The sequence below is a fragment of the Rhinopithecus bieti genome, unplaced genomic scaffold (genome assembly GCF_001698545.2).
Source record: "Rhinopithecus bieti isolate Rb0 unplaced genomic scaffold, ASM169854v2 scaffold_7985, whole genome shotgun sequence".
Taxonomy (NCBI): domain Eukaryota; kingdom Metazoa; phylum Chordata; class Mammalia; order Primates; family Cercopithecidae; genus Rhinopithecus; species Rhinopithecus bieti.
In genome coordinates this window covers 2,435,324-2,451,179 of record NW_016805762.1, presented here as the reverse complement: position 1 = coordinate 2,451,179, position 15,856 = coordinate 2,435,324, and the positions used below count along the sequence as shown (strand labels likewise).

Genomic DNA, 15,856 nt, shown 5'->3' with positions numbered 1-15,856 from the left:
AAAACGAAACTTTTCAGGAGACTTAAAAACACTGAAGCTTTTCTCAGATATAAATTAAGAAAACAACAAAAGGAAAAATAGCACATAATTCATATAAAAGTCACCCTGACTTTAATCAAGTAATTTTAATAAAAACATGTACAAATCTGTAAAATGTATTGAATGCTAAATCCAATCTTTACTGTCGCAACATACTTAAACTCTTCATTTAGTAAGTATTTATCAATTTCCCACTATGTGTATGGAAGCATACCTTAAATTTTCAAACTGCACAATTCATATTTGACTACATAAAATGTTAAGCTTCCAAGTTAAAAAAAAAAAAATACCAGAAATGAAATCAAAGGAAATACTAAGTTATGTTTCCTCACGTTTAACAAAAAGTTAATTATACATCAATATGCAAAGGTACACATCCCTTCATATATGGTATTTATTCCTTAGTGATAATAATCTCTCAAGCTTCTTGTTTGCAAGGACTCCATTTGTTTCTCAAAATACTATCAAGTCTATCCATATACATTCATAAATTAATTTAAAGGCTATTTTGGGTAGCATCTTTTATAAAACACATTTTGTTTTACCAAGCAGAATTGTAACTTGAAAACCTCTTTTAAATAGTAGTACACTATCGCTTATGATACATTTGTTTGTTTCTCTCCAGTTACCAATGTTTCATTTGGGAAGAGGGGAGATACAGTGTGTACACACATCTGTAAGCCAACCACTACGGTATTTAAACCGACTTGCTAAGAATTCTAGGATCAGAAAACACAGAGATACAAAACAGAGCTGGAGTACAGGCAATAATATTATTTGTGTATACATTATAAATTATAGATTTGTTTTACTTTGGATATGATATAGCAGGTTGCTTTTTTATATAAAATTTGATAAACATAAATAAAACATACTTTATTCTCAATAAAAATGCAGAAATGGCAAAAATACTTATACGTCACTGGTTATATAATTTTTTTGCCACCTAAGTAAAAGGCAAGACATCTAATAGTACCTACCTGTTGGTAGTTTTGTTGTTTAAGCTGCTCAATTTGGGACTTAAACAATTTGTTTTCATCTTGTACATCCTAATTAAATAAAAATTAAACATCAGTATCTAAACATTTTTTTCCACATAAACTTAGATCATACGAGCTAGAAACAGATCATACAAGCTAGAAAAATTCCAAAAGAGCAATAATTTTAAAGTGCGTAATAAGCTCTATATTAAAACATATAGAGTATTTATATTAGTACTAGCAGCAGAGTTTGCACGTCTCAATGGAACAAAATAGAATCCAGAAATATACCCAAATAGCTCTAAGAATTTAGTATGAAGTGACATTTCAAATCAACCTCAACTCCAGTAACATTTTGGGCTTGATATTTTTCTTTGCTGTGGGGGTTTATCCTATGCACTACCGACATTTAGAAGCATCCATGGCACCCATCCACTAGATGCCCCATCCCCCCTGCCCCAGCTGTGACACCCAAAAATGTCTTCAGATATTGACAAATGTCCCCTGGGTAACAGAATCACTATTGTTATGATGGATTATTTAACAATGTGGCTAGTCTTCTCTTTTTAATGGTTACAATGTTATTGTTACAGCTTACTGATTACATGAAATAAGCTAAACAAACAAAAAGAATTATAAACATATTAGAAGAAAATATATATATATATATTTTTAAGATGGAGTCTCACTGTGTCACCCAGGCTGGAGTGCAGTGTTGCAATCATAGCTCACTGCAGCCTCTGTCTCCTGGGTTCAAGTGATTCTCCTGTCTCAGCTTCCCGAGTAGCTGGGACTACAGGCACCTGCCACCATGCCTGGCTAATTTTTATATTATTTTAGTAGAGTCGGGGTTTCATCATGTTGGCCATGTTTGGTCTCGAACCCCTGACCTCAAGAGATCCACCTGCCACGGCCTCCCAAAGTGCTGGGTGGGATTACTAGTGTGAACTACCACACCCAGATGAATATATTTTTATGATCGTAGAGAGACATCTTTCTTCCCAAGACTTAAAACTCTGGAAATTACTTATATTTGAGTACATAAAAGTTTCAAATTTCCCAAAAAGGTTTTTCCCCTTCACAAATCAAGTCAGAAGAAAAAATGGGGAAAATAAATCACCTCGTATAATAACAAAAGGTTATTTAATTTCCTTTATTACATAAAAAAGACTTACAAATCAGTAAAAGAGTCAACCCGGTGGGAAAATTAAAGGACAATTCATATAAAATGGCTTGAACATATGAAAATGCTTAACTTCTCTCACAATCAAATGCAAATTAAAAATAATCTTACCATCTTTCAAGTATAATATCAAATATTTTTACCCTTGTCAATGTTGGAAAGGAAGAAGGGGAAATGGCCCTTAGTTGGTGAGAGTGTCAATTAGTAAAAACACTTTTAGAGGTCTATTTAGCACTGTCTAACAAAATTTAAAATGAACCTACATGAGAGGGAGAAGGAATGTGACAGACTCAAACCTTGAAGCATGTAATGTGAGCAAGATTAATCCAAGACAATGTAGGCATCTACAAATTTGCTACCACTTCAAATCAATGTTCTGTAAGTAATTTGAATACTAACTGCATGAAGGTGAGAAGATACTGATTTTCTATTTATCTCTTTCAACCAACAAAAAACCAACATAAGCCTTGATCCAGAATTTCACTTCTAGGATACAGATACACTATTCAAAACGTGTACAAGGATATTCACTGCTGCATTGTTTGTGCAGAAAAAAACAGCCCTAAATAATCCAGGTATCCATCAACTGGGATTGGTTATATAAATGATATATGCTGGGTATGATGGCTTACACCTATAATCCCAGCACTTTGGGAGGCCGAGGCGGGCAGATCACCTGAGGTCAGGAGTTTGAGACCAGCCTGGCACCCCATCTCTACCAAAAAATACAAAAAGTAGCTGGGCATAGTGGTGCACACCTGTAGTCCCAGCTACTCTGGAGGCTGAGGCAGGAGAACTGTTGAATCCAGGAGGCAGAGATTGCAGCGAGCTGAGATCATGCCACTGTACTCCAGCCTGAGCAACACAGCGAGACTCTGTCTCAAAAATAAAAATAGAAGATGATGATATAATCATCCAGTATCATAAAACTATTAAAAGTTAGGGCAGAAATGTGTTTTATATGGAAAGATCTTGAAAACACTGTTAATTGTGAAGGAAGCAAAATACTTACAAGTTAGTATAGTTCAACAGAGTATTTTATAAACAAGTATACATACACACACATTTTATGCATGGGTACTTACTCAAAAAATATGCCAATAATGAGACCTAGTATCTGGGTGGGAGGGAGATTCATTCTGTACTCTATTTTTTGGCAGCAGTTAAAAATTATTTTAAAGCATGCAAAGACAATAATTTACAAAATAATTAATTTTAAGTCACCATATTCACCTGTAACAGCTTTGTTTTGCTAGAAAGATCAGTCTCCCTCTCTTTTAGCATGGCTTCTACCCTCTTCAATTCATTTTCCTTTTCTTTCAACCTAGAATTTTTTACAAAGATCTACATTTACTAAAGTACATAAAAAAGGAAAACCAGACTCCAATATCACCCCTAATAAAAAAGATAGCAGAAACAACACAAACCAGCTTTTTTTCCCCCCATATTATATCAACTTAGAAGTTTGTTTTAAAAGATACTTCTAGGATCATTTACTCAGTCATACTTAATAATTCTTAAGCAAATGTGGCTTTATCTAGGAAGAAACTCTAAAACAAAAACTAAGAACAAAACTATATTTTATCTAATCATTGCAAATATTACCACTTAAAAAGCAAGGAATTTTGCCCTAAGAATCTTAGCCATAATTTGTTGACCCTGGAAATTATGAAATATGTATATAACCTTTGTATTGAAGAGATGCTATGGATAATTTAATCTGTTTTTCCCTTACCCAATGCAGATGTAAATCTTTATCTAGCCCAAGTGAATGTCAATTGCCCTGGTCATCCTAAGCAATAGACCTATAGCATAACACCACCATCAAAATGATCTGTTTAACGGTTTCCTCAGGATAGGAAATCTTATCCATTTCAGTATCCCTAATGCCAGAAAGAGTCTCAAGTATTCGTTGAGCTGAACACTTATTTCTACCACACCTTGATCTAGAATTTCAAGATGCTTATAAATCTATATGAAAAAAATGACAAAATAGCATTCATGAAGAGTGAGATATATAAAAAGGGAAAAACTTAAATATATATTGCTAAGTAAAAGAAGCCAATCCAAGGCTGAGCATGGTGGCTCACGCCTATAATCCCAGCATTTTGGGAGGCCAAGGTGGGAGGATCACTCAAGTCCAGGATATCAAGACCAGCCTGGGCAACACAGGGACACCCTGTCTCTAAAAAATTAGCCAGGCATGGTGGCATGTGCCTGTAGTCCCAGCTACTCAAAAGGCTGAGGTGAGAGGATCACTTGAGCCCAGGATGTCCTGGCTGCAGTGAGCCATGATCACACCTCTGCATTCCATGTACTCCAGCCTGGGCCACAGAGAAAGACTCTGTCCCAAAAAAAGAGAAAAGAGCCAATATAAAAGAGCCAAGAGAAAAGCCATATACTGTATGATTTCAACTATGATATTCTGGAAAAAGTAAAACTCTGAAGACAGTAAGGTCATTGGTTGGGAGGGTGCTGCAGAGGTATGGAGGAAGGGAGGGAGGGATGCACAGGTAAAACACAGGAGATTTTTAAGGCAGTAAAACTGTTTTGTATGATACTGTAATGATGGATACATGCCATTATACGTTGGTTAAAACCCACAGAGAGTGATCCTAATGGAAACTATGAACTTCAGTTAATAACAATGATAACAATATACTGCTACTGGCTCATCCGTTGTAACAAATGTACCATGCTAATGCAAGATGTTAACAGTAGGGAGAATTGGGAAGAGTATATGGAAACTGTATTTCTCTCATTTTTTCCTATAAATATAAAAACTGCTCCACCACAAAAAATAAAATCTATTAATTTAAAAAAGAAAATGGCAAAAAAAAAAAATGGAAGGCAGAAATATACCTAAAATTACCTACTTTAATGGTCTACATATCCCTATAAACAGGCCAGAAATGCTGCCCTAAGCTTTCCAAGCAAATAAGAGATAAGCACCTTGACAGTTACACAATAGCCAAAAGACAATCATCATACAAATCAGCAATCTTCCAAAAACAGAGTAATCTTCCTTGTTTTTAAAAATATAATAACCTAATACATATACTCAATATCTTGACAGTTTAAAAGAGGACACTTCTTTAAAACAAATATCAATAAAGAGTAATGGTATCACCAAGAAAAATTTGTTAAGAGCAATTTTAAAGGGGGCCAAAAAGATCAGGTCCAGATACCCTTTCTCACCACTGTAACCTGTTGTAGCTTAAGACAACAGACTCTCTAGAATAAAACATTTTTTAAGATTAGTATCTACAAAAACTGATGCCTCTTATGCTGACTAGATTCAGTATTTTTCCTATTCAGCACAGGATGACAAGTTCCATTTTCCCTATAAATAAATTAAAATTATAGAAAGCTTTAAAATCCATTATCAAGATTATGGCTAAAATTGTCTCCTGGATAATTCAGAGATGTTACTAACACTTTCAAATACTAATTTTCATTTGAAATAAGTTTAATCTCTATAAGAATTGCATACTTCGTTTTAAAAAATAACTTAAAACCAGTCTATATTTGCAGAAAGAATAATTGAAAAAATGGATTTGATGGATTTGGAAAGGATAAAGAATCCAGGTATCTGAAAGCATTTAAATAACCTTTATTTTACCCAACAGAGACTTAGCCTATTTGCCTCTGGATTATAATTTCCACTTAACAATAAAGTTAATCACGTACAGGAAACCCATCATTATATTGGAACACACTCTGGAAAATAATGAGATGTTTGCTTCTCTTCAAAATGCTGTCTTAGAGCATACTTACACAATCTCAAGTTCTTCAAACTGTGATGCAGAAGAGACCTGAGAAACAGAATCACATTTTTAATGCTAACATTTAAAAAAAAAAAAAAGGTGCTACGACATATATATAGAATCACCCACCAGTAAAACAAAACATAATTATGTGCAGTAAATTTAAGATTAGGCCATTTATAAAGGACAGAACGAGTTTTACTAAACAATTTTTAATACTTATTTCTTAAAAGATTAAAGACTAATACTTTAAACAGATAGTTAAGAATGAGATAAGAGTCTATTTGAAAAGGTAGATATAAGGAAATGCTTGTAGGCTCAGGTTGACAGATTAAGCAGTTAAGTATGATTTGCCAGAAATAAAAGTTAACTTACTTAACAACAGAACCATGGTACAACATAATTTTTCTGGCAAAGAAACTCAGAACATATTAACATCTTGACTTTCTAATACCGTAAACAAAGATTTCTCATTCCTTATGTAACATGCTGGTAATTTGTTTATACTATACCTCTTTCAAGTTATGTTGTGCTACTTCCTGAACATGGGCTTTTAAAGATTCATTTTCTTCTTGAAGATCCTTAAACAGAATAGGTGTAAATTAAATTGACAGTCAAGTATAAAAGGCTATTTTTTATTGTTTTTAACTTCTCACCTGTAACCACTTCCCTGTATTGGCTAGGTCTTTCTCCTTCTCTTCTAAAACAGCCTTCATGGTATTCATCTGTTCCTCTTTTCCTTTTAATCTGATAATAAATCAGAACTCTAAATGAAAATGTTACATGACCATAAAAAGCAAAAATCTTAAGACACTGAAAAAAGTATATTTTAGGTAGTATTCACAGTCCAGCTGATTAAAATAAACTAAAACTTATCAAGTATAAAGGTATACAAGGCTGCGCGCGGTGGCTCAAGCCTGTAATCCCAACACTATAGAAGGACGAGGCGGGCGGACCATGAGGTCAGGAGATCAAGACCATCCTGGCTAACACGGTGAAACCCTGTCTCTACCAAAAATACAAAAAAATTAGCCAGGCGTGGAGATGCATGCCTGTAGTACTAGCTACTCAGGAGGCTGAGGCAAGACAATCACTTGAACCCGGGAGGTGAAGCTTGCAGTGAGCCAAGATCGCACCACTGCACTCCAGCCTGGGCAACAGAGCGAGACTCCATCTCAAAAAAAAAAAAAAAAAAAAGGCATAGAAGATTTTGGAGACAATCAAATCAGGAAGTACAGGATGATTAAGGAAAACCATTCTATCACTGAATATCCAGATATGAGTAAGTTATTTTAGCTCTACCTCTACCCTGTATCACCTTGTTTAAGTCTATACAAACAAATCTGGAAAACTTACTACGATTGTTCTGGATGTGAAAGATACCAATTTCACATGGCTATTAAAACAGGCAAAGAGCAACATCTCAATTTGGAGTTATATTCAGATTATAAATCATGAAAAGACTTCTTACCTCCTTCCCACAAAATAACTTACAGGTTAAAGCCAAATAAGAAACTTAGGGCCCTTAGGAGTTTTGAGATAATTAGTATTTTTGTATTTTCTAAAACACCACTTGAAATCAAGAAGCTATAATTTTCATTATACTTCTATTTAACTCATGAAAAAAACAGTAAAAGGAAATGAGATAAATGGTACTTACAAGTTCTGAAGCTCCTGAACTTGGGAAGTGATAGATAACTGAAATACAAAGGACAGAAAAATCTATTAATAATCCTTTCAATTTAACTTATTAAGCTTTATAAGTCTTTATAATGTGTACATTTCAAATTACAAAGAAACTAGCTAAATTTTTCATGACAAAATGAGAGGTGTTTTGAGTTTACCTCCTCTTGACTCCAATAACACAAAATTAATAAACTAAAATAAGGGGAGGGACAAGGAAAATAGTTATGAATAATAAGTCTAATTAACGTGATGCTTTTTTTCTTTAGGCTAGTCAAGTGAAGCAGTGGGATGGAGAAGGAATAAAGAAATCTCTAACTGGTTGTGATCAATCAGTTGTAAATACCACTGTACTCAGATCAGCCATACTTCTACAGTTGTGAAAAATTAGAATATTAACTCTCCACACACCTCCCTACCATTATCAGAGCTCTTCTCCATCCCAGTTTTCAAGGCCAATTACTCAGCAGTATTCTATGATGTCCTTTTTTAATTTTTTCTTAATCATACACATTCTGATAATACCTTTTATCCTCCACTCTCTTCTCACAGGCCCTTCAGATTCTTGGCTTAGATGTCAGTTCCTCGGGAGGAGACTTTCCTGAACTCTCAATCTATATTAGAAAAGTATGATCTTTTCATCCTACCTGTTTCGCTCAACACATTATCTCCAATCACTAGCTAGTGATCCACCAATCATGAATACAGTGCTTTGACAAGAACTGCTTTGACAGTAAATATTGCTGAATGAATCTATGAGATGAATGAATCATCTCTTCAATGAAATCTCACCATTTTTTCAAGGAAGCCTTATCAGATTAAAATCAGCAAAACTCATCAATTTCCAATAATCACATCTACGTCTGAAATCCCAATGAAACTTGTACTTTGTTCTAAGGCAGAGGTCAAGCAATGTATATTCAAATAACATTTTGGTTCATGCAGTTTTCTTTTAAAAGGGGTGAGGAGGATTTAAAAAATTGCCTAAGTGTTTCATGTTTCATTTTAATTGGCAAACTAAAATGAAACATTAACACATGTTCTAGACAATAACCATTAATGGGATATAAAAATTTATTATAGAATATGCTAAAGATTAAAAATATCAAGAACACTTTCTTAAATCAGCAATAAATTAAAATTAAAAGCACAATAACCCAATATACTTACAGCGCATACTACTAAAAGTTTTTTCTGAGTAACAAGAAAAAAAATCAAATAGCTCATAAATAACACATAACTAATAAATCTGTCATGCTATGGCTCTGGGATTTTTACCTGTTGAGCCTTTTCAAGCTGGACATTTCCTATTTCTTCTTTTAGAGCCTTTATTTCCTGTTTCAAATCCTTGACAATGACAAAACAGACAAGATTGGACAATGGAAACACAGAAATTGACATAAAATGCAAAGCACAGACAAACACATGAAATTAAATGATATTAACTAAAGTTGATAAACAAAAACATAAAACACAGTTCTCTGTCTCCCAATACCTGAACAGTTTTCTCCTTGTTAGCAACTTTGAGCAGTTCTGCCTCCAGAAGCTCTTCTACAGACTTGATCCTTCCATCTTTCTCGTGGATCCTTCAATAAAGAAATGCAGTATAATTTGATTAGAAATCACCAGACCCATCAAGATATAAAAATAGCAGCAAATAATGAAATGGCTCTCCAAATCAACCCTTTCCCATTTTAAATAAAATAGCAACATGTCTTTGTAGAAGAGCCAGGGCTAATATAAAGCTCCTCCTAACAGACAGCTGAAGCCTATGCACACAAGAAGTCAGTTAAGTGCTTCAAAAGTACATCAAAAATATAAGATTTGTACCCTGAGGAACACAGGGGAAAATCAAGTTCCATTCAACTATACTGACTCCCATCCTCTGGAAATAGGTTTTGTTTTGTTTTGTGTTAATTATTATTATAATACTGAATTTGGGAAAGCACAGCTAAGTTCTCTTATTCCATTAAGAAACATTCTAGAGTGAAAGTTAAACATACATCAGCTGTCCCAATTGCACAATAAAACTAGATTTCTGAGCACACACACACAAAAAATGGACCAAAGAAGAAAAACCAGTTTATAATAATGTTATCACTTACACTTTCTTAAGTTCTTCAACTAAAGATGCAAAAGAAACCTGGAAATAGGAAAGTATCCTACTTAGTAACTTATTCAAAATAGAAATGGGTCAGAAATAGAAATGCACATTATCCTTAGATTTTCCACTACAATCAAAATCCAAACAGGAAAAGCCCAGGCATTCTTTCGAGACTTTTTTAATGTCATAATAATGACAATAAATAGCATTTTGAAAATAGGTAGCTTTAAGGCCACTTACAAATATGTCAAAAGAAAAAAATCATTAGATAAATGTTAAAATTATTTAATCAATAATTCCAACCATAGAGAAAATACAACTAAGAAACTGTCTAATTTCAGGCAGCCTCTTTTACTAGAGTCTTACTTTATATTTGTATACTCAGAACCTTTTTATCACTCTAGTAAGAGGCAATGGCACCCTATCTGGAGTATTCGTCACAGTACCTGGCATACAATCATTATTATATAAATTGCAGTCTCTATTACTGATTATCATTCATAAATTAAAACTATAATTGACAAATTCCAACCTGGAGGAAGAGAAACAAACAACAGATTTGTTTCCATGCAACAGTTTGCCCCCTGTTTAAAAGAGAATGGGCTGGGCACAGTGCCTCATGCCTATAATCCCAACACTTTAGGAACCTAAAGTGGGAGGACTGCTTGAGGCCAGGAATTTGTGACCAGTCTGGACAACATGTCCAGACCCCATCTCTACAAAAAGTAAAATAAAAGTTAGCTGAGCATCGTGGCATGAGCCTATAGTCCTAGCTACTTAGAAGACTGAGCGAGGAGTTATCACATGAGCCCAGGAGTTCGAAGTTATGGTGAGTTATGATTGTACCACTGCACTCCAGCCTGGGCAAAAGAGCAAGACCCCGTTTCTTTTAATTTAAAAAAACAAGCAAGCAAACAAACAAACAAACAAACAAAAAACACAGAGACAAAGAACAGTTGTAAAAATGTACTACATTACCTGATCATTTTGCTTGGCTTTTAAGTCTTGAACTTCTTTTGTCAGAGATGAATTTTCTGTTCTTATTGCCTTTTTCAAAGACATATAAGCAAAACATGCTTTTATTTTCTGAAAAATATAGCTAGCTTCAAAATACATTAGCTTCTCATTTCTTTAGCTGCTTCTTTTCCACTCTGGAAGGCCCAAAACTCTCACTTTTTTCCATGTCTATAATTCTGCAACTTCAATAGCTACCCAAATGAATTTTTAATTCAATTACACCCACATATATTTCTACTTATATCTGAACAACCTCAAAAATACATAGTATACCACTTGTTAGTTAAGTTACTCCTCTCCCTAAATTCAAATACATCTTTTAACTTACTTCTTCCAGCAACCTTTTCCCAATCAAGTTAGTTAAAGCTAATGACAACCATAAAATAGAATGGCAATCTCTTCTCTGGCCTCCAATACCATTTCATGAATTAAGTCTGCTAGTTATCATTTGGTTATAATTTGGACAAGGGTGCAAGTGGGGAAACTGACAAACTATAACAATAGTATCTACCTCATTAAGGCAGTCAATGTTACAATTATGCATTACTAACTTCTAAAAAAATCTTTAAAAAAAAAGCATTATATAAATTTATAAAATGTGAGAGGTACTATTAAGTTTAAGATCTATGGGGAAAACCTTACACAAATTACAGTGAAATCCTTTTATGTCACTGAATAAACACAAGGAAAACAAAACTACAAAATGCTTTACATTCAGCTCCTCTTCTTTAGTTGCCACCTGAATAAGTCCAGTTTCAAGTAATTCTTCTACAGTCTTTAACTTCTCATCTTTTTCTTGAATGCTGAAATTATAAGTTTATAACACATGTATTAACTATTTTTCAAGGTTAATGATATTATTTCTTCTCTTTTATTGAGACGGAGTTTCGCTCTTGCTGCCCAGGCTGGAGTACAATAGCGCGATTTCGGCTCACTGCAATCTCTGCTTCCCAGGTTCAAGCGATTCTCTTGCCTCAGCCTCCCAAGTAGCTGGGATTACAGGCATGCGCCACCATGCCTGGCTAATTTTGTATATTTGGTAAAGACGGGGTTTGCCATGTTGGCCAGGTTGGTTTTGAACCCCCGACTTCAGGTGATCGATCCACCCGCCTCAGCCTCCCAAAGTGCTGGGATTACAGGTGTGAACCACTGCGCCCAGCCAGTTAATGGTATTATTTCTAATCATTTTAAGTGGATCAACCTTTGTCCATCATTTCTTACAAACTTAATTCTAGAAAGGTTCCTAGGGATGGTTGATCATGGTCTCAGGATACGTCCTCTTTACAAGTAAAATGTACCCAAGTAATTCATGCTTATATGCTAGCCTGAACAAGTAAAATTACTGCCACACATGAAACCCACAAACGGTAATATAATCCCAAATCAACAGTATACCACATTTTCTTCCATTACAAAGTTTAAAGAGAATTTTAAAAATATGATTAATGTAGTTAATTTGGTAGAAGTAACTCATCAAAATATAAAAGAAAACTAAACTCTTACCATTTTCCATTTGTTCCACAACATCTTTATTAGGCTAAAATAAAATCACCAAAAGTTTAACTTTACCAAATTTGCATAAAGAAAAACCAGATAAGAAATATAATTTTGTGAAAACTGTTTAGGGTTATTAAATAGATACAAAATTTAGGACAATAACTTGATAATTATTGTGATAATTAAAGAATTCAGAAAACAAAACAAAGAGATACATTTACACAAGAGACACAGAAAAAGTAGTAGTATAAAATGGGCTGGCAAAATGAATTAGTATCTTATGAAGAAAATCTTAATCACTAGAAAAGATAACCTTAAGACAACCTGCCTCACTTCCTTTACATTAATTCAATTCTTCAAATACAAAGAATCCAGACTCTAAGATCTTGCAAATCCAAAAAACAAAGAAAGAAAAGAGAAAGAGAGAAAAGAAAAAAGAAAAGAAAGAAAGAAAAGAAAGAAAAGGAAAAGGAAAAGAAAAGAATGGAAAAGAAAGAAAAGAAAAGAGAAAGGCAGGCAAACAGGGGCTCTTTTAATTGATTTGATTTTTTTTTTCTATACTAAGGTGTAACATTTACACAGACAAGTGCACAAATCCTGTTTACAGCTCAGTGAATTTTGTTAGATAGATACTATGTAACTACCAACCAGATCAAGATATAAAATGTTTTAAAACTGATTGTAAACTGCAAAAGCAACAGGAATACATTCTTCATAAAGCATTAGAACATGACATGTAAGGTGAGCCCCCTTTGAAACTTCTTCTGGCATTCCCCAGTACACACAGAAGTCCCCAATGTTAAAATTTATCTTATATCCAAAGTGGGATTTCTCCCTCAGTATTCCCGTATCTTCAGACAGCCAAGCAGCCTGACCAAAAAGATTTACCGTCTTTCTCCTAGAACATTCTCTTCTGTGCGCCCCTTTCCCAATCTTGCTAGTTTCTTTTTTCCCAATCTTTTTTTTGTTTTTCCCAATCTTATTACAATCATTTTCCAAATAGTATTAATTTTCCATTGCCCTATCCAAGTCCTAAAATTCCACTCTGTACATACTTATGAAATTAAACCCTTCTCTTTAATGCCTAAGTTTAGGCCCTCAGCTTACTCATCTCAAATATAGTAATACCCTAATTCTTCTCCCTGCTTCTAGTTCGTAAGAATTGTTTTGTAGAAGGCACAGGAAAAAAGTTACCAATGGGAAAAAATAATCCAAACATCAGAAGGGAAATGGTTGTTGTCAAAAGTACATTAAATCAGGTTCATACTATGAAAAACAAATCATACATTAAGCCTTTAAATCATTCATGAAGATGGTTTTTGTCCATATTTATTTTCAACGAATGCCATCTCAGAAAAAGATATACCACTATTAAGTCTAAGTTACCTGCACCTTAACCATTTACTGTACTGTACCTTTAGTCAGTCCTACCTACCGGAGTCTTCTTTCTAAAATGTTAGGTTAAATGCTCATTTATCCTTCCAACACCCTTTAGTGGCTTACCCACATGCTACATCAGGTTCATGGTCCTCACACAGCATACAAAGCCCTTCATAATTAGGTCTTATCAAATCTTTCTCTACTCCTTACATCCTTCCTGTATTTTGTACTTCTGCAATATAGCAACACTCTGAATATGCCAATCTGGCCACACTGTCATGTCTTTGAACGTTGTATTCCCTCAGCCTGGATTGCCTCTTAGCTCTTTGGCAAATTCATGCTCATTTTTCAAAATCAGGTTTAGTTGTTCCCTGTGTTACCTCCCCACCTCCTTCAAATATTAATAGAATGCATTATCTCTTCCTCTAAACCTGTACATGGAGTTCCAAAATTTCATTCACCATAATTTTGTGTTTAACACTTCTACTCCACATTAGGAAGGCAAGAATCAAGTCTCATTCATCTCTGTAGGCTCAGCATGTAGGTAAGTACCTAGTATATACTCAACTAGTAAATAAGTATTTGAGGAACTGAATTTTAATGAAGTTACAGTTTAGAAATTCTTGGTCTTCAGCTCATCAAATACTCTATTGCATAAAACTGACCCAGCTTAGTTTGCATCTCCTCCAACATTTTTACCTCACTTCATACTTTATTGGTTTAATCCAATCCTACTGTCTCCACCCTAGATGATTTCCAAAACTATACCATATACAATAAATTCTTCTGCAATACAATTTAACAAGGCAGCAGAGCAAAAGAAGAAACTTCCTATAGTTTTACTTAATAATCTTGACCACTGAATCTTAAAATCTACTGGAGTAAGAATAAATAAATCATGCTGCTCCTTCACTAAAACTCAGGATGTGCTCTCGCTCATTAAAAAAAAAAAAGTCTTATTCTGAGTTAATTTTTGCATTATCTGACCATCTGCAAGCCTAAATCCAAATGCAGCCTTCTCTCCTTTAGGGTATCAACAGATTACCTTACTTGGTACCTGCTGTCTTTCTGCTTCCTACAACCTGAAGAAATAACAACTTGGCACCATTATTGGTTTCTGCTTTCATAAGCTCAATCTTTTCCTCCAGAATAAAAATCCATGGGGTAAAAGGACTGAAATTTTTACATAACTAAACTGTTCAATCTCTCAACTGTCACTTGGAATTCTGACTGAGGGATAGAAAGGGGTTAAAGAAAAGTGGAAATGACAGAAATTAAGATTATACCCATCTTTTCTCTTCTTTCACTAGCAACAATGAAAACGACTAGAGGAAAAGCCACAAAGATGATTCTTTGCCAAAATGAAAGAAGTCACAACTATAACCAAAACCTCAGTCATATGCTTTCTAGACTATTAATAAAAAGCTTTCAGAGTCAGAACAACTCTTAAGAATTACCCGGCAGCAGATCTTAAATTAGTATCACAAAATAAGTTTCCCCCTTATCAAATAATTATTTTAAATAAATCAAAAAATGTGGCTATAAAATTTTATCCTGTGAATTGTTAATTATTCTTCCTATCAAAAGCACATCTCATACTAAAAGTTGTCACTTTAACAGAACATCTAAAAGTACGTAGAAATCTTATAATAAAAGGCTGACTTAATAAGATAGCAATAATATTAACTTTCATGAATAATTGGGAATTTTACATAAGGTTATTACAATGGCATTTCTCAAGGTATTACATGACTTTAAAGGAAAAGAAAAATTTAAGGCTGGTGGTTTTACTTTTATCTAATGATGGAAAATACCATTTTTAGTAAAGAACAAAAGTTTTCTGTTTAAATAAGAGTCGCCAGCACCTGGATATTACTAGAATACAAGAATTCTAGGACAGATTCAGAAGTTTCTACGCATCTGTTTTACCTCCATGAAGTTAATTTTAGAAAGGTTAGAACTTCATACACTGATATCAGCATTTCAAAAATCTCTGGTAACTAATACACAGAAACTATATACTCTGCTGTTCCAAGTAAGAACACACACACAAAAATCTATTACATCTAATCCAAGTCACCAATGTTATATCTCACCACTGCTATTTAACAGTAAAAATTTAAAATGTTGCCAACTAAACAACTAAACTGTAACCAGAAACTACAAGATACATTCATATTTCAGAGATTGGGGGGGGGGGGGGGGG

General features: G+C 34.1%; 1 protein-coding gene across 1 annotated transcript in view; it reads right to left on the bottom strand.

Annotated features, from left to right (window-relative positions):
- The window catches only part of KTN1 (kinectin 1), a 108,764-nt gene that overhangs the window by 26,689 nt on the left and 66,219 nt on the right, over nucleotides 1-15,856 (bottom strand). The window contains 13 exon segments of the mRNA XM_017873691.1: nucleotides 1,020-1,088; nucleotides 3,436-3,526; nucleotides 5,980-6,017; nucleotides 6,482-6,550; nucleotides 6,626-6,716; nucleotides 7,630-7,667; nucleotides 8,931-8,999; nucleotides 9,148-9,238; nucleotides 9,758-9,795; nucleotides 10,735-10,803; nucleotides 11,486-11,576; nucleotides 11,921-11,922; nucleotides 12,266-12,310. Coding sequence (XP_017729180.1) covers nucleotides 1,020-1,088; nucleotides 3,436-3,526; nucleotides 5,980-6,017; nucleotides 6,482-6,550; nucleotides 6,626-6,716; nucleotides 7,630-7,667; nucleotides 8,931-8,999; nucleotides 9,148-9,238; nucleotides 9,758-9,795; nucleotides 10,735-10,803; nucleotides 11,486-11,576; nucleotides 11,921-11,922; nucleotides 12,266-12,310 — 801 coding nt within the window.